Source organism: Centropristis striata, chromosome 24, assembly GCF_030273125.1.
Source record: "Centropristis striata isolate RG_2023a ecotype Rhode Island chromosome 24, C.striata_1.0, whole genome shotgun sequence".
NCBI classification, from domain to species: Eukaryota; Metazoa; Chordata; class Actinopteri; order Perciformes; family Serranidae; genus Centropristis; species Centropristis striata.
The window spans coordinates 18067184-18087808 of record NC_081540.1 but is presented as its reverse complement, the minus strand read 5'-3'; the positions used below and the strand labels follow the sequence as shown (position 1 = coordinate 18087808).

The window sequence follows — 20625 nt, the reverse complement described above, 5'->3', positions numbered from 1 at the left end:
GCCATCATCAGGAGAGAAACAGAACAATGCGTATCCACGGCAACGTGTCAATAAAGTTATATATAATGTAATATAGATATAAAAAGGACGTTTAGCGGTTTGGTCTCATAACTTTGACCCTTTCACTGTATTTTCACTTAATGACAGTTTATTTGAACGTTTTGTTCAGTAAAAATGTCTTGTTCAGCGTTTGGTTGGACTAACAGACACTCCAAGGAGTCGCTGTTCAGTTTTCTGAGGTAAGTAACGTACATTTTGTTTTTATTTTTTGCTAGCCAAAACCCCAGTTAATGCTACAGCTAATGCTAACATGAATTAGCAGCAGCTTCTCTCAGTCAGGTTGAGGTGTAGAGAGGCTGTAGTCAGTGATCAGATCCCTCTTGCTCCTTTACAGTCCAAATATGGTCTGCTCCCCGTATCGGAAACAAGATGGCGACACAAGATGGCGACGACTGTAATGCTGAAGTGGATGCTTCCAATGGGCCACAAACCAATGGGTGATATCACGGTGACTACGTCCATTATTTATATACAGTCTATGACAGAAACATCAAAATGATCTTAAAGTTTCAAAAATGAGCAAAGTTTTTTGCTCGCTTGAGGTGGTTTTTGTCTTTTTCAAAAAATAGTTAATGCGCAAAATGGGAGATGAAAGCGCTTTTTCCAAATAAGTTCTGACGTATCGTACATTTAACTCGCATGTTTGATTAGCTGTTTCCTCTCTGCCGGAAGGCCACAAACCAATGAGTGACGTCACTGTGACTACGTCCATTATTTATATACAGTCTATTGATGCAATCAACAGACGAAGGACCCCAAGCCCATCTGGTCCCTACACCGGCTGCAATAATGATTCAAACATAATAAAAGTGGTTAATTTGTTAAAATTATCCTGCTGAATAAAACACCTAGGCATCAGAAACGTGTGTTTGCCACAGAGCTTATTTCCTTAGATGTAACCTTAAATTTAGATCTAAGGTTTACGGTGTATTAATGTGCTCCTCTAGTCAAACATACAGAGAATTATCATCAATGCTGCAGTTCCACACAACTTTATAGTCTATAGCAGTAGTTCTCTACCTTTTTGAGTTGTGACCCCCAATTTAACATGCATGTTAGTCAGCTTCAAGCCAGAGACTCCTTGGAAAGTAAGAACTTGATACTTTGGGATTTGTCAGAAAAGACACAAAATTACCCCCCCAAAAAATCAAATTGACCACAAAATGATCAAAAAAAGACACAAAATGACCAGAAAAGACACACAATGACCAAAAAAGACACAAAATTACCGAAAAAGATACAAAATGACTAAAAAACCCTCACAAAAAAACAAAAAAGACACAAAATAACCAAAAAAGACACCAAATGACCAACAAAAACACAAAATGACAAAAAAAGACACAAAATAACCAAAAAAGACACCAAATGACCAACAAAGACACAAAATGACAAAAAAAAGACACAAAATGACTAAAAACCCCCCACAAAATAACCAAAAAAGACACAAAATAACCAAAAAAGACACCAAATGACCAACAAAGACACAAAGTGACTAAAAACCCCCACAAAATGACCAAAAAAAGACATTAAATAACCAAAAAAGACACAAAATGACTAAACCCCCCCGCAAAATAACCAAAAAAATACACAAAATAACCCAAAAAGATACAAAATGACCAACAAAGACACAAAATGACAGAAAAAGAAACAAAATGACTAAAAACCCCCACAAAATAACCAAAAAAAGTTAAAGTAAAAAAAAAAATTAAATGACCAAAAAGACTAAAACACATTAACACATGAACATTTAACACAGTGGAGACAGAGCTGACTTACAAAATGATTTGGGGACCCCCAGAAATCATCTCGCGACCCCAATTGGGGTCTGGACCCCAAGGTTGAGAATAGCTGGTCTGTAGTTTTGGGGTTATATTACTGTTTTGGTTTCCTCAAAAACTATCATTGGCCTTGTTTCCAGCAGCAGCAGCTGTTTTCCCTGAAGAAGCTCAGAGGAATCCTCTTCACTACCTGCCTCACAAAGACACCAGCTGGGTTGAGTCACCAAATATAAAGAAGATCATTGTATATGAGATCATACATGTATGAATACCAAATTTAGTGGCAATGTCATGGTTGCGTATAACTTTTTTTAAATCAATCAATCAATCAATCAATCAGACTTTACTTGTATAGCACTTTTCATACAAGAGAGATGCAACACAAAGCGCTTTACATAAAAAAGGAGAAAATAATAATAATAAAAAGATAACGAAGCATAGAAACAAGCAAACATCTCAACATGGAGCAGTGAGGAAACACTGGAGGCAGGTTAGAAATTAATTAGATAAAAAATAAAATAAGATAAGATAAAATAAAATGAGATAAAAAGATATAATAATAAAAAAAATAAAAAATAAAAAAGTTAAAGTTAATAATAACAATGGAAAGTAGAAAAGAAAAAAAATATATATAAATAATAATAATAATAATAATAAAAAATAAAATAAATAAAAAGCTGGATTAAAAAGATAAAACAATGAAAAAATAATGAAGAAATAGAGCATGATATATATATATATATATATATATATAGATAGATAGATAGATAGATAGATAGATAGATAGATAGATAGATAGATAGATAGATAGAGAGAGAGAGAAATAGACTAATAAATAGTAGCAAATAAATAAATAAAAAGAAGATGTTATAACACTAAGATGCTTAAGATGCATTAAAAAGATGAGTCTTCAGTTTGCTCTTAAAACTATGAACAGTCTCTGAGGGCCTCAGGTCTTCAGGTCTGTTCCACAAACGTGGACCACATTGAGAAAACGACGCCTCACCGTGGGTTTTAGTTCTAACTTTTGGTTTTATTAAAAGGCCAGAAGACCTGAGGGTCCTCCAGGGTTCATAGGATAAAAGTCAATCAGATAAATAGGCTGGACTAAGACATTAAGAGATATATGAACCAGTAAAATAATCTTAAAATCAATACTGAAAAAAATAAAATGTTTCTCCAGACTGATATGCTGGATGAACAGGTGGACTGAATAAATTAGCATTTTTGATTTTATAGTGACAAGAATATGTTTACATTAGATTGTTTGATTTAATCACATATGAAATATTATACGGAAGTTACTTTAAATCCAGTTATATTCTAAATAAAAAATAATTTTAAGTGCATTTTGGTAGTTTTTAAAAAAAAAAATACATTTGACTTGACACACACACACCAAACATTGATAATCACTGCACTATAAACACTGTACAATATTTCTTACTCAGGGTTACTTTTTAATTTAATTTATATGTGTAATAACTTCTGTAATAACTTCTTTTTGTTTAAATTTAAACACTTTTTATATTTCTACATATCTAAATTGTTAATACTTTTTCTATATTTCTACTTGTTTAAATTGTAAATTGTTGGTACCACATTTCTAGTTTATACTGATTGTATTCTATTTATTATTTTTATTGAAGTTCCTCTCTATCAGAATTCTGACTTAAAATTTAGAATTCTGAGAATAAAAGTTAGGATTCTGACTTTATTCTCAGAATTCTAAGTTTATTCTTAGAATTCAGACTATATTCTCATTACTCTGACTATATTCTCATATTTAACTTTATTCTTAGAATTTTGACTTTATTCTGAGAATTCTGACTATATTCTCATAATTCTAACTTTATTCTTAGAATTCTTACTTTATTTTCATAATTCTGACTATATTCTCATATTTCTGACTTCATTCTTAGAATTCTGAGAATAAAGTCAGTATTCAAATATTTTTTCCTGTGTGGCCCTAATCCTCTTCCGTACTTAACACTATTGCTACTTTTACTTGCCAACTGTACCTGCCTCGTCACCACACCCTTCCTGTCATTTCATTGGTTGATATCCCGGCTCAGCTTCCTTCTCATTGGCCACATTTCGTCAACATGCAGCTGCTGTCTTCCAGCTGTGTCAAGCTGCACACAGTCAGCTGGAACAAACAGGAAGCTGAACAAAACACATGTGTAAGTTAAAAAAAAAAAAAAAAATGCTTGTTTAATTACTTTGTTAGAGCGACATTGTTAACTGATTTTGGTGTCCAGCACAGGTATTAACAAATGAAACAATACCATTGACAATAATGACAATGGGGACTTTGCTTTCTGTTAAAATGTTTTATTATATTTCTATCATGTATTATTATGAAAAATATTTGATTTCTGACTTTATTCTCAGAATTCTGACTTTTTTTCCTCAGAAATTTGACTTTAAAGTCAGAATTCTGCCTTTTTTCCCCTCAGAATTCTGATTTTAAAGTCAAAATAACAGTCAGAATTCTGAGTATAAAGTCAGAACTTAAATATTATTTTCAAGTGTTTCATGTTTGACATTTAAAGTCAAAATTCTGACGTTATTCTCAGAGTTTTTTTCTCATCATTTTGACTTTAAAGTCAGAATTCTGACTTTAATTTTGACTTTAAAGTAAATTTTCTGACTTTAATTTCGACTTTAAAGTCAGCATTCTGAATTTTATTTTGACAAAATCCTGAGAATAAAGTCAAAATATTAACAAGGTATTAACAAATAAAACTAAGCCATTGGCAATAAAGACAATGGGGACTTCGCTTTCTGGTAAAATGTTTTATTTTGGAAATCCTGACCGGAAATGATTGGGCCACCGTTACTCTTCCTGGTCGATGTGGACAGTGGAGAGCCGCTGGGTGAGGTCTGTTGTTGTAGCTGGGTAAATAATGGAGACAGGGAGTAAAGTTGGTTTAAAAAAGAGCCGGGATCCGTCTAGTTAATGACGGTTTAGAAGTCTCTTACATTCCGGACGGGCAGACCTTATTTGGGACCCTCTGTTTCAGACCTCAGTGTTAGCTCACTATGGATATTAGCTGCTAACGCTACATGCCAGTGCACCTGTCTGCCACCAGCTTCTTTGTCTCAGTCATGCCGGTGTTTATTCATATTGACTGTTAATTAGCTTAACTTGTTAGCATAAACGTTTGTTAGTATTTCTGGCTACTTGTCCGGTGTGGAAGGTGTCCCCGCACTGCCACAGCGAGACAAAGAAGATGGACTGAGAGGAGCCTTTGCCTCCAGACATGTATGATATCAACTGTCCCACTGGATACTTCTTATTATAAACCCTAATAGTCAGCTCGCCCCCGAAAATAAGACATGGCGTCCTCCAAAGCAAAGGTTGGAGTCAACAGTGAGACCAACTCCCTGAAAGAAAGTAGAAGTAACGCCAGCAGTTCAGCTGGAGAAGCACCACCAAATAACAGGATATACTGCCTAGATGACCTGGAGACCATTGCTACAGTTGGTGAGTAGACATGGGAGACATGTCCCATGACATGTCCCACACATGATCCTGTTGTCTCAAGTGGCTGCATAGTTAGTCCCAAACTCCAGGACTGATAGAAAAGTATGCAAATTGATTACACCATAAACCTTAGATGTTAATTTACAGTGAAATATCAACAACAATCTGCTGTATTGATGTCATACAGTGTCATACTTAGGGCTGGGCGATATGGACCGAAAGTCATATCCCGATATATTTAGGCTGAATATCGATATACGATTTATATCCCGATATTTTTATCGCAAATTTAGAGCAAATGTTCAGTCAAGGAGCAATGCAACCCGGGAGAAAAACATGTGATTACAGCTCTAAAAATTTCCTAAAGGAAGCATGGAGAGTGTGAATAAAACTGGTCCAAATACAGAACCTTGTGGAACACCACGACAAACATTACCGTGCAGTGTCATAAAGTGCACATTAAATTAAAAAATTACAGACAAAACTGTGAAGAATATTGTATTGATATACAATATATATCCTGATATTTTTATCGCCAAAGTCAAATATGACATGTCGCAAGTAGTTTTATTGAAACCGTTTATTTTACAAAGCTCCATAATGTGCACATTTAAATAAAAAAAAAAATCTTAAATAAAAATAGCCTATTAAAAAAATAAAATAGGACAATATTTTTCTGAAATAAATATATTCATATGAGAGAAGTTACAAAAGAACTAAATATGACAAACTCTGGTAAGGGCACCATTTATATACAAAGAAAAACATTTTTTTAACTATATTGATAGATGGACAGATGGAAAAGTATGCGAAAAGATCACACCATAAACCTTAGATGTAAATTTACAGGGAAATATCAACAATAATCTGCTGCATTGATGTCATACAGTGTCATACTTAGGGCTGGGCAATATGGACCAAAAGTCATATCCCGATATATTTAGGCTGAATATTGATATACGATATATATCCTGATATTTTTATCGCCAAAGTCAAATGTGACAAAAAAAAAATCAAAGCTCAATAAAGTGCACATTTAAATAAATAAAAGCATCTTAAATAAAAATAGCCTATGAAATAAAATAGGACAATCTTCTGAAATAAATATATTTATATGAGAGAAGTTACAAAAGAACTAAATACGACAAACTCTAGTAAGGTCACCATTTATAAATAAAGATTTTTTTTTGACTATCGATATATGCGATATGGTCTAATTCCATATCACATTTAAAAATATATTGATATATCTTTTATGTCGATACATAAATTTACAGTAAAATACCAACAGTAATCTGCTGTATTGATGTCATACAGTGTCATACTGTATACTGCAATGCATTATTTACAGGACTTTATTGTAAATTTAGTAGAGACTAGTGCAGTGCGCGTAGGAAGTATGTATTCGTACTAGGGCTGGGCAATATGGACCAAAAGTCATATCCCGATATATTTAGGCTGAATATCGATATACGATTTATATCCCGATATTTTTATCGCAAATTTAGAGCAAATGTTCAGTCAAGGAGCAATGCAACCCGGGAGAAAAACATGTGATTACAGCTCTAAAAATTTCCTAAAGGAAGCATGGAGAGTGTGAATAAAACTGGTCCAAATACAGAACCTTGTGGAACACCACGACAAACATTACCGTGCAGTGTCATACTTGATTTCAGCACTTTAAGAGAATGCTATTATTTACAGGAATTTACTGTTAATGTAGACTGAAAAGTCCTGCAGTGTACTGTAAATGTTTACTGTCATACTGTATATTGCAATGCATTATTTACAGGAGTTTATTGTAAATTTAGTAGAGACTAGTGCAGTGCCCGTAGGAAGTATGTATTCGTACATTACATACAACACTGCAACGTCTGCAACTCCATAAAACACTTACTTTTCATAAGGTACCACACCATCCAGCACATACACATTGAACATTGATATTCGTTGTAAACTATTTGAATATTATTGGAAAATCGAACCTTGTAGCGCACTTTAAAACTCCGAAAGATAGGTAGTAGGGCTGGGCGATATGGACCAAAGGTCATATCCCGATATATTTAGACTGAATATCGATATACGATATATATCCCGATATTTTCATCGCAAAGTGAGAATATAACATGTCGAAGTAGTTTATTGAAACTTTTTTATTTAAGTGAACATAAATACTGTATAACAACAGTAGCACCTTTTTTATTTTAAATCAAAGCTCCATAAAGTGCACATTAAATTAAAAAATTACAGACAAAACTGTGAAGAATATTGTGTTGTAAATTTACAAGAATACAGTAATATCCTGCAAAATAGTTCTAGCAATACACTGTATTTCCAAAATACAGGAAGAAGCTTTGGGGGGGAAAATCCAGTATTTTGCAGGTGAGTTAGTTACTGTAGATTTACACTGAAAGTTTTACAGTATATGCATTTCGTCATACAATATTGTACACCATGTGGGGAAAATGCATCTCAGTTAGAAGTCAACATTGTGACAATAAACTCAAAACTCATATATTTTCACTTGTCCCTAATCTCCTCTCCCTTTGAACCTCAATACTAGTAATCATATTAAAAACTGTCAAGCAGGGCTGCAACTGATGATCATTTTCATTATAGAATAATCTGCAGAGTGTTTACTTGATTGATTGTGTAATCATTTGGCCTATGAGATATTAAAGAATAGTTAGGGTTCCACTTTATAATTTCCCAGAGCCCAAGTTGTTTTATCCAACCAACCATGAAAAACCCAAAGATGTACATATCATGTTCTTCATACTTGTGGCATTCCTGCAAATGTATATGTTTTATAGTGAGGAACTAACAAATATAAAATTCAAATCAACAATAAGGGATTTAAAAGCATAAGAAATAATAATAAGGTTGGAAAGAGTAGATTAGAGTCATGATGATGTAGATACATATATACTAGGGCTGGGCGATATGGACCAAAAGTCATATCCCCATATATTTAGGCTTAATATCGATATTCAATATATATCCTGATATTTTTTTTATCACAAAGTGAGAACAAATGTTCAGTCAAACCTTTTAGAAAGAAAAAAAAAAGCTCCATAAAGTGCACATTTAAATAAAAAAAATATCTTGAATAAAAATAGCCTATGAAATAAAATAGGCCAATCTTTTCCTGAAATAAATATATGAGAAAAGAATAATGAACATTTTAAAAGAACTTAATATGACAAACCCTAGTAAGGGCAGCATTTATATATATATTTTTTTTAACTATATATATGCGATATGGTCTAATTCCATATCACATTTAAAAATATATCTATATATCTTTTATATCGATATATTGCCCAGCCCTAGTACATAGTCAGGGCTATCCCATATACTTACCTACATATTTCTAAGTATACATCTGCACCTACAAACGTACATAAAAAAAGATACAATACATAAATAACAAAAAGGGGGGAAACAAGCATCTCAGAGCTGTATTCTGTAATATTATTATTATATTCTCATATTTAATCCACTTATTCCATAGTTTTAAATATTCTTGTCATGATTTCTGGTTTTGTCCATCATAATCTGTCCCATAGATTAATCCTGTGAAAAAGTGAACATCCTGTGCTATGATGAGAACAAAGAGGAGAGGCACTCATCTAATGTATACAAAGTGCCGCTAGGTAGTCAGTAGGGCTGGGCGATATATATATCGATATATAAAAAATATTCACATTTTTTTGTCATTATATTTAAATCAAGTCAAGTCAAAGTTTATTTATAGAGCACATTTAAAAGAACAACCTCAGTTGACCAAAGTGCTGTACAGTTATTAAAATACATCAAAATTTAAAAAGGAAAAAAAAGAATAAAAGTAAAAAAGCCAAGGATTCTTGCCTAGCTGGGACTGAATGCCAACGAGAATAAATAGGTTTTTAATAAAGCTTCCCTTACTAGGGTTTGTCATATTTAGCTCTTTTGTAATGTTCGTTATTCTTTTCTCATATAAATATATTAATTTCAGAAAAAGATTGGCCTATTTTATCTCACAGGCTATTTTTATTGAAGATATTTTTTATTTAAATGTGCACTTTATGGAGCTTTGATTTAAAAAAAAAAAAAAAAAAAAAGGTACTCCTGTTGTTATACAGTATTTATGTTCACTTAAATAAACGGTTTCAACAAAACTACTTGTGACATGTCATATTTGACTTTGACTGAACATTTGCTCTCACTTTGTGTTTTAAAAAAATCAGGATATATATCGTATATCGATATTCAGCCTAAATATATCTGGATATGACTTTTGGTCCATATTGCCCAGCCCTACTATGTAGTCAGTGACTTTCCCATGCAGTGTTGCATTCAACAAAACACATTTTAGATCACAATTTTAACATTTGAACTCACTCACAGCACGAGGAAGCAACACAGGCATGCTATTGTCTCAATTTTTAGCCATTCAAAATCACATTTCATAAATCAGCCATGTTGATTACGTACAGTTATATGATTTAATTAGGAAAAAGCACACAGAACACATAGTATTTAATTTTGAAAGGGCTGAGAGAGTAATTTCTCATGTTTTTTCAGTATGTTTGAGTGTCTGACGTGTGTGTACAATGTAGAGAGTTCAAGTCTAAAGTTTAGTTTAACGTTTGGTGAATCCAAACCACATAATTAGCCACCAAGCAACGTTTTGTTTAGTGTTAGTTCTTCAAATCCATGCACCGTACACCTTAGATGGAAATTTAAAGTGAAATCTTTTTATGTCATACACTGTCAAACTGTATACTGCAATCTGGGAGAAAAATAGAGCATTAGAGAAAGGAAATTACTGTAAATTTACACTGAAAAGTTACACAAAATACAGTAAGAAACTGTAAAAATACAGCACTTTGCAAGGGAAGCTGCTGCCAGTTAATTACTGTTAATCTACACTGAAAAGTTTACAATGTGGGATTTCAAACAGCCCCAACATGCGAGCCAGTTTATATTTTCAGATTTCAGTTCAGTAATTATCCTGAAAGAATGAGTGAATGAGTGTTCATAAACCGCCTAAAGTCATGTTCCATAAGTCGGAGGTGTGCCCACTGGCCGGTTAGTGAGGAAATTTTCAGACAACTTCTATGTTCAGGCAATGACTTGCCCTTCAGGATCTGAGTCATGACTGTTTGACTTGTCCAAAGTTTGAGTCACACCTACATCATGCAATTGCACAAGATCTTAGGGTGCTCCCTTTTATGACTCGTCATAAAAAGAAGAGAAAAACATCTGTTCCAAGAGAAAACACTGCATATAAGACACGAACGCAAACACAGGGCTAAATCAATCAACTCTTTCCTCAATAAAACACAAGAAATAATAACACTTTGTGTTTTAAAGGATTATATCAGCAATTCCCAGCTGTGTGACAGAAAATTAAAGTGATAAAATACCCTAAGTATAGTGTACGCCTTAACAGACACTGAACATTTTCGATTGAAACCGAAACTAGCGATAGGTACCTCCTATAACTACACTTCAATAAATCCAAACTGTCACTTTAAGCAACCTGGTCTCTTCAATCTGCATACAAATAACACAACTTTACCCTTTCAAATTATGTGCAATGCATATGTCAGTGCATATGATACGCACAGGAGCATTTCTAAAAGTAGCAACCCTACCGGTTGCAGGACATAATAAGGTTGCTGTTCTAAAAGTTGCAGTTTCGTTGAATTTATGCTACAAAACCACTTCTCTATTCTTCTCTGGAATCATAATTTCCGGGTCCGTCACATGATGCCATTGGGCCCAGAAAAACTTTTGTTAAGAGACTTGCACTGCGAAAGAAATGTCTGTAAATCAATCAAGCGCATTCAACACCATCCAGCCCCACAAACTCAAAAACAAGCTCACAGAGATGGGAGTGGATCTTTCCTTCATCTCCTGGATCACAGATTACCTGACAGGAAGACCACAGTATGTCAGGTTGGGGAACTGTGTTTCTGGGACATTAATGAGCAGCACAGGGGCTCCACAAGGGTCTGTTCTGGCTCCATTCCTGTTCACACTGTACACAGCGGACTTCAAATACAACTCTGAGTCCTGCCACATTCAGAAGTACTTGGACGACACTGCTATTGTGGCGTGTATCAGGAATCTGAATATAGGGATCTGATAAAAGCCTTCAGTGACTGTCTCATTCTAACAGAGATTCTACCAGACTATGAAATGACTCATTTCACTCTCAGAATGAGATCCGTTCAGTCTGATAACATTCCGAGAGTCTAGTCAAGGTAGACCAGAAGTGGAAGCCAGTGGCCAGTGGAAGCCTTTAGTGCGTACTTCCTTTGTCCAGTGAAATGTTTTTGGCATCATGCGCCACTGGGAAACTTTCATAACTGCCAACTAATGCTGTTCCACAACTTAGGACCAACAATGGAATACTCCTTTAGATCACCTTTAGATTTGATCTGGGAACATGGAATAAAGAGCAGTGATTGGTCAGCAGGCCTGACGAGTCTAGAGGTAGAATAGGGGCAGATGACATCAGAGATCCAATTTGTTGCAAGTCTTGCAATGCTTTACCCTTTGATGCACAACATGGGTCTAAAGTGACCCGATATGTTTGAGTTTTTATGTTCTATTTCTTTGCAATAAATTATTTTCTTCATTCAGTATTCCAGGTTTTCCCCAATTAGTTTGTTTTTGATAATTATACATCTATTTTATGTTTTCCTTCATTCATTCAGTATTTAGCTATGTAGCTTACTAAGCTAACTACTTTGCTAACTTCTTGGCTAAACTAACTACTTGGCTAACTTCTTGGCTAAGTAGCTTGCTAAGCTAACTACTTAGCTAACTTCTTGGCAAAGTAGTGAGCTTAGTAGCTTGCTAAGCTAACTACTTAGCTAACTTCTTGGCTAAGTAGTGAGTTTAGTAGCTTGCTAAGCTAACTACTTAGCTAACTTCTTGGCTAAGTAGTTAGCTTAGCAAGCTATGTAATAACACAAAAACTGTTTTTCTTCATAAAGTACGATTATGGAAATAATGATCTGTTGTTATCAAAAACAAGATATTTAAAGAATACTTGGAATATTCAATCATAAAATAAGTTGTCATTAAAATATATAGCACAGAAACAAACAGCCAGTGTTAAATAACATGGGAAATGAATATGGGTCTTTTTTGACCCATGTTGTGCATTAGAAGGGGTGTCAATATGTTGTGCATCAAACATTCTATATTATGCTGTGTTTCAATGACCTCCTTAGAGTCACTGGTTTTGTCCGAGCCTTTTTTGTACAGTTTCATTGCCTATTTAGTTATTTAAATGGCCTGCTTTGGAAGTGCACCTTTGACAGGTGCTTGTAACCCTCCCTACCCTTGGGGAGAAGAAAAAATGTGGAAGAGCGGCTGTCAGTGACAGTCAGTCAGGTTTTCAAGTTTTTAAAGTAAAACAAAACTTGAATGGCACTCAAAGACTAACCCTCTCTAAGGCCGTGCCCTATCTCACAACATTAACAAAAGTAAGTTGTGGATACGCTCTTGTGATTTGGATCTGCACCAAAATCAATTAACAATGGGTTCTTCCCTGGCTCATGCCCATGAGTTTCATGAATAACAGCCTGGAAGTTTGACTGTAATCCTGCTGACAGACAAACAGACAGACAAACAAACAAAACAAAAACAACACCTCCCTGGTGGAGTTAATCAATAAAAACAAAGCATAATGATACCTCTGCTTAACACTCTGAATCCCAAAGATTTTCAAGGTGTTTTTACAATTAGCTCTGTTACATTTTAATCACTATGGCCTTGTATTTCACTACAATGTGGAAGTCCTGTAGTTCTATGTCTGTGTATCTAATCAGCACAATCAAAACCAGAAGTGGGAACAACTCAAAAATTACAATAAGACAGTTATAATGACAAACATTTTAAAAATAAGAAAAAGCACAAGTTGATTAATTTTTATAAATTGAAATCGATACGACATTTTTCTCACAATTGTCTAGAATATTGTAAAAAAAAAAAGTATTTAAACGTTTTCTCCACATGCTATACATATTAAGCTATTTGCATATTTACAACCTCTCCTGTCCTCTCCTCTCTGCTCTGTGTAAACAATCAACAATTGAGTCCTGTTTTATTACATAAGTGAATATTTGTAGGGCTGCACCTCACGATTATTTTTTTTGATTAATCTATCTATTAATATAACAACACATTTACCTACGCCAGAATTATGACTCTGACAGCTTTAGCAGACAAATGTGAGTGAGAAGACCAATTTTCCTACGTTTCTTTATATAAATTATTTCTGTAGAGTGGTATCTGCGGCCTCGAGCTCAGTTTCCAAATGTATTTAAAAAAAAAAAAAAATTTCCCTCTCCACTCTAGCGATGATGTCATCCACTCGAGCCTCTCCATAGGGTAACATTGGGGTGATTTTTTGGCATGTTTTTGCAGAATAATTTGAAAACCGTTTGCTGAAACCTTTAGAAAAGTCATGGAGGAGTAGTCGACCGAAAAACAACACGGAAGAAACAGAAGAATAAGAAGACATAAGCCCACGGAATAACAATTAGTGTGCTTTTGCAAGCAAGCACACAAAATAAGACATAAGCTCGGTGAATAGTAGTTAGTGTGCTTTTGCAAGCAAGCACACAAAATTATACACAAGCCCGGTGAATAGTAATTAGTGTGCTTTTGCAAGCAAGCACACAAAATAAGCCCACGGAATTACAATTAGGCTGCTTTTGCAAGCAAGCACACAAAATAATGGTAATATATATTACGTTTGGGTGGAGACAAATAATAAACCAGACATGCCTTTTATAATTTGCAGAGTGTGCAGAGCACCATGTTGTTCGGTCTCTGCACAAAATACTCCCACACTTTGGATGCTCTTTGGCAAGATTTTTTCGTCTCAGCTTTCTCTCCAGTGAGCGACTAACTTACTTACTTACTTACTTTCTCTGCAACGCATCGTCACTCCATCCCTAAATATTATAATACAGTCACGTGACCGTTCGTCTCAGCAGAATCAATCATGGCTTCATAGTTGCAGAGGAATGCATATTTTTTTGTTTTTTTACAGGATCTATTTAATGTTAATTATTAAAAACATGTATAATATTTTTATTAGAAATCAGCATTCATAAGCATTAATGCAAGACATAAGTTATTCCACAGCTGTTTTCCACATTTTTGTTTTTTAAACGGTACATTAGAACGAAGAACCACAAAAAAGACAACCCCCAAAACAAAAAGAGAAATAAATACTATACAATGATAATTATAATAGTATTATAATAATATAAAGGGAGGCAAGAGAGCAGAGAAACAGAAACATTAACTATTATACTAACAATAACAATACATAAAATATAAACACAGGATGCCGAGTGTGCTCGTTAAAAAAACCTTGATAAAATAAATGAAAATTGGATGCATCAAATGGACTCAGTTGGGGTCCAGAGAGGTGAGGGTACTCACATATGTGATGGAAGGTTGCCATCTTTTATTAAAAAAATTGGCTGCTGAGCCTCTCAAGAAATATTTATTTTCCAAAGACAGAAAAGACATTAAATCACTTAACCTGCTGCCCCCGCGACCCGGCCCCGGATAAGCGAACAAGAATGGATGGATGGATCCATGAAAAGGCAAGGAGAGAACAGTTTATTTTTTTGACAACATTTTAATTGAGAGATGTAGAATACAATTATTTTTTGAAGAAATATCCCCATTTTAAGCTCCATTTTTGGTACATTTTTCTAACGGACACATTCATAACAGATGGCCTGTTCAAGAAACGTGTATTTTTAGCAATTTTCTTCAAAGAAAACGGGTGAGAATAACATAGAGCCATCTATTGAGTCTTCTGCATTAACCGTGCTGTGTTTTACAGTTGACAGTGTAACAGATTGATCATAAAAGGCCAGATGGTAAATGAATTGATAGTAACCACCGCAGAGTGATGACACTGCATGCTTCAAACCTTTTTCATTAATAGCAATAGTTAGATTTAACATACATTGTGATTTATGATCTCATACTGCGTATTTATAGATGACATGTAGCTCAATAATATGCATTAAGCTACATGCAAGCAACAAAGCCTGAGCTTAATGCCTGTCAGGGAGGTGTGCAGCAGCAAACAGCAGTCATTCTGTGCTGGTGGGAGAAAGCTTCGAGCTTCTGAGCTGCACGCAAAAATCCAATTTGCCAAGCCATTTTGTCTGATGAGAGGGATTTGCTGCCTAAAACAAATCAACTAAAGCTCTTTATCTGCCTGCTGTTGTTGTTTAATTGTCATTGAAATCATGAGGCAACTCTCTTGCGCCATTTGATAGATTTGCTGCAGTCACATGCCGTCGTAGCCTATATGACCCAGAGAATTTCACTTGAAAGCACCAATGACTGCAGACCAGTCAGAGCAAATGAAATCGTTTTAAAGATCCCCATCCTCGGCATGATATTTAAGGATTTGTTTATTTATTAAAAGTTGCGTGCCGTGCAATTGTTTCCCCAGAAACAGAGCAGGTGGATGAGTCAGTGATGACCCAGTTTCCAGAGTGTTAACTATCAGTGACAGTGTATTAGTCTCCGGTATCATCTGGCCATTTCTTGGTTGAATCTAATTGCCAGTTGTGTTTTGTCCCTGTAACCTTGTAAATTTACAGTAATTGACTGATTTTTTTTTGCAGTTTCTTACTGTATTTTAGATATGCAGCGGCTGTGGCTCAGTTGGTAGAGCGTCTGTCCAGTGATCGGAGGGTTGGTGGTTTGATCCCTGACCATGGCAGCCAACATGTCCAAGTATCCTTGAGCAAGATACTGAACCCCAAATTGCTCCAGATGTTGCGTTCATTGCTGTGTGAATGAATTCCCAATGGTGGCAGGTGGCACCGTTTAGGGTAGCCTCTGCCACCAGTATGAATGTGTGTGTGAAGTCTGTAGTGTAAAGCGCTTTGAGTGGTTGCAAAGCGACTAGAAAATCGCTATAGGGCAGGTCCATTTACCATATTATTAGAAATAAATTTGCAGTATATTTACTGTAAATTTCTGTAAATAACGACTGAATTGCTGTAATCTCTGTAATTGTCCCACATTACATTACAATATACAGTACAGTGTTTCCTCTAGGATATTTTTCAGCAGCAGGTTAAAGAGTTATTTGTTCCCTGGATGGTGTGCATGTGTAAATAACAATCAGCATTTCATCCCTATGTTCCCCGGGTTAGGGTTAGCCCATAGGCCTACATAGGCCATGGAATTTGCCAGTAATGGTGGAAAAAGTAACAGACCGGGGAACATAGGACCCTTTTTGGGAAAAGCGGAGAAAAAGGGTGATATTTCCCCAGTCTCATACAAAGAGGGGAATATAGGACCTGGGGAACATAGACACGGTCCCGCATTTTAGACAGTATAGAAAACGAAAACTCAACCGCAAAACAAGCTTCACAACCAGTGTTTCATACAGGATTGTATGAGACTATGAGGCAGGGACCCGAACCAACAAGGGAAATCCAGGGGCATGCTCCCCTGCAGAAATCTTTCCCGTAAAAGCCTAAATTTGGTGGCCTCTTAAACATTCTAATGCCACCATTCCATCACATACACTGATCTTAATCATTGCGTATTTTATTCATGCTGTGGTGGATTCTGTTAACACAGCCATGTGCTCTTATTTTGAAAGGTACATGTTTTTAGCGACGGGAAGTAATTCATAGGGTAGTAATTGATACTAAAAAGCTAAGAGTTTAGCTTTTTTTTTTTTGCTAAATGAATGTGAACGTAGTGGAAACCATACAGTGTGACACTGTATGACACCATACAGTAAAATACAGTTCAGATTTTATCTCAAATTGACATCTAATCTTTACAGTATAGCTCAGGAAATACCAAAGAAGCAGCTATATGATTTATAGCATGACTAAGTCATCTTTTTGTTTTTTTCTCCCCTGTGCAACACTTTCACACAATGCAGCCCTTGTGCATTGGGGTTGTTCAGCCAGGTGAAATGTTCTCAGCACATTGTTATGCAGAGAGGCAGTGGTGTTAAATACCTGACAGTAAGGTATCTGTCCTTATCTATTTTTTCAAGTTCAACAAAGAAACAGCAGCACCGTTGGTTTCAGATGAGCACATCGTATCTCCATAATGTTGAACTTTTTAAGCAATGAAAAACACCTAATTTTTTTTACAAATTTCGAAAAAATCCTGTTGCTTCATATCAAGATACAGCTCAGGTTTTTTCAGATCTCACATAGTCATTCATAGATGCAATTCTGCTTCTTGAGGCTTTCTTCAGGATGTTTTAGATATTTCTGCTTTTCTCTTATATCTTTGACACAACTGTGGCCGCCATCGCTAACCGTGCACAACGTCATCAGCTGATGAACAAAGCAGCATGGCTAATTATGCACAACCTTTCCGCTGGTAATAAACATCGTGATTGTGAATTAACCGGCATTGCTAACTATGCTGAGTGTCCGGTGCTTGTTGTAAACAGAGATCGCCAAGTGAACACCTCTTGTAGCTGCAGAACATACACACTGTACTGCTACAGAGCTAACTGTTAGCCTATTAGCAATTTGCAGACTGGACGCTAAGGGTTTAACATCCCCTCCGGCTCTGTGACTGCAGCTGGGAGAGACTGCTGCAGGAGGACTGTGCCACTTCAACTCATTCTTACTCTTCTTAACGAGCCGCCGGCCCCCGCGACTCGTTAAGAAGAGTAAGAACGAGTCTCCAATAATACCAGAAAAAGTCGCCAGTTGCTTTTTTGAAAAATAGTCGCTAAGGGGGTCTGAAAAGTCGCTGAATATTGTGACAAAGTTGCTAAGTTGGCAACACTGCTTAGCTGGCTTTTCAAAATGGTGAGTGTTGTTGTGGCATCGAGTACTATGTCACATTCTGCTTAGCATTCTATCCAATCAGCAACAAGGCTTTTTTCAGGGGAAAAAAAAGTCTGGACAAAAGACCGCCCTGGACGGCTCATATTCAAATTAGGGGCTTTTCGGCGAGTGAGACCCGCCTCATTCAGGGTATTGGACTGCAATAGAAACACCCCTAATGTCTACTTCCCTGCTGCTCCTCACGGTCACTTGTTTCCATCAGGGAGATCCTCTGGACAGGTTTTCTATTCCTTTTTCTATCACAGTCACAGTAGAAACACTATCACTGTCTGGAACTTTGAACTGGCGCTGTCACGTCTCCCTCCGCCTCAATTCTGATGTTACTCAACTTACAGCTTTATCCATCTGATACGAACGAACAAACTTTGGACTTAACTCTAATCTGTGGAATAGAGTCATGGTAACTGCCGTTGCTGTGGCTCACAGACCTGACCCCACACACGGCACAGCAGTAGTCCATATAAAGATCTATGTATCAAACAGTTAAGCAAAGACATATTAAATCAGGATCAAACATCCAGAGAGTCCCAGGGCAGAGGACTTCTTTAGACTGATGGTTTTTCGGTCGTGGCTCACTGGTAGAGTGTTACCGCTAAGGTTGAGTCCTGTTTCATTGGAGTTTGAATCCGGCCTGAGGTCCTTTTGCTTTCTCTCCCTTCCATTCTTTCTGTCACTATCAGATAAAGGATGAAAATGCAAGAAAAAAAAAATCTTAAAAGAAAAAAAACCTTACCTGACCCGACCATAACTGGCTCTGTGAGAGCTGAAAAAACCTGAGCTGTATCTTGATCCAAAGCAACAGGATTTTAAAAAAATCTAGTTGAAAAATAAGGTGTTTTTCTATTGCTTTAAAAGTTTGACATTACGGAGATAGGAGGTGTTCATCCGACACCGACGGCGCGCTGCTGTTTCTTTGTTGCCATGGAAACACCAATAGACCTGAGACAAAGGTTCATTGTTGGTAAAGCAGAGGAATGAGACAGCCAGCATTTCATTAGGAAGTCACTGCAGTTCATGTCTGACTCAGAGTGGCTGTTATATCACATATTGTCATCAGCCATTTATTGTCTCCCTCACTGCTCATCAGCACCGCACAAATAAAATGCTTTCTACTCGTCTTTTGGAAGAAAACAACAACACAGCTCAGGGCAATATGAGGCCACAGAAAGTGCAGTCATTTTGCCTCCCTAGGATGCTTTTTCTGTCCTCAGTCTGATCACTTGTGCCTAAACACTGTTTTCTGTTGTCTGACCTATCCCACAGAGAAATTGATTATTATTTTTGATTTAAAGAAGGACAGAACAGTAAAATAACAAACCACCTCCTCTGTGTTTCCCACAGAGTTATAATCGAGGTGTGACTGGGGTGAGGACAAACTAGGGCTGCAACTAACGACTATTTAGATCAAGTCAATAGACACCGAATATTGAAACGATTAGTCGCTAATCGGATAATTATTGCACAATTACTAAATGGCTCTCGTTTGGCTATCAAGCTTTTAAACTAAGTAGGATGTTCTTTTAAGCATGTGCCAACTTAGAATAATAGCCTGATGCTTGCAACTGAATGAATTAACATTTAGTTGCTCTTTAGGAAAAGTAAATTTAGGAACAGATTTGGAGAAGTAATGCACCTAAAGGCGAGGTGAGAGCAAGGCCGATACAATTCCGTCAAGAGAAAGGTGACGCAAGCTAGCTGACAAGCTAATTACAGGGCTCCAGACTAACTTTTTGCACTGGTTGCACTAACTTTCTTTTCTTTTTTTTAGGTGCACCATCATAAAATGTAGGTGCACCCAGATTTTTCATTGCATACTCTAATGCCATAAGGTCACCTTTTTATCGCTCTCCATAACTTTCATATAATCTACAGACGCAAATAATAATAAATAAATAATATAAAGGCATTCCCGTGCCACAGGACACAGTTCACATAAATACACAATGCAGGTTGTTATTCATGTGCAGCTGTTTGTTAAACAATTATTAGGGCTTGGCGATATGGACCAAAAGTCATATCTCGATATATTTAGGCTGAATATAGATATATGATATATATCCTGATATTTTTTTACTGCTCCGTGGGAGAAAATGTTCAGTTAAAGTCAAATATGACATGTCACAAGTAGTTTTATTGAAACCGTTTATTTAAGTGAACATTAAATACTGTATAACAACAGGAGTACTTTTTATTTTGGTTGAAATCAAAGCTCCATAAAGTGCACATTTAAATGAAAAAACATCTTAAATAAAAGCCGGCTGGAGCAAGAATCACCGTGCAAATTTGAACTATATCAATATATGCGATATAGTCTAATTCCATATCACATTTAAAAAATATATCGATTTATTATTTATATTAATATATCGCCCAGCCCGACATCTTTATTGAAAATCTTTATTGACAATTATGA

The 20625-nt window shown here is 35.9% G+C and overlaps 1 protein-coding gene across 1 annotated transcript in view; it reads left to right on the top strand.

Annotated features, from left to right (window-relative positions):
• The first annotated feature begins 4698 nt into the window (after positions 1-4698).
• Positions 4699-20625, top strand: part of prkx (protein kinase X-linked) — a 56684-nt gene continuing 40757 nt past the window's right edge. Inside the window, exon 1 of the mRNA XM_059327839.1 lies at positions 4699-5328. Coding sequence (XP_059183822.1) covers positions 5181-5328 — 148 coding nt within the window. The 5' untranslated portion in view covers positions 4699-5180. The remainder of the gene's footprint in view (positions 5329-20625) is intronic.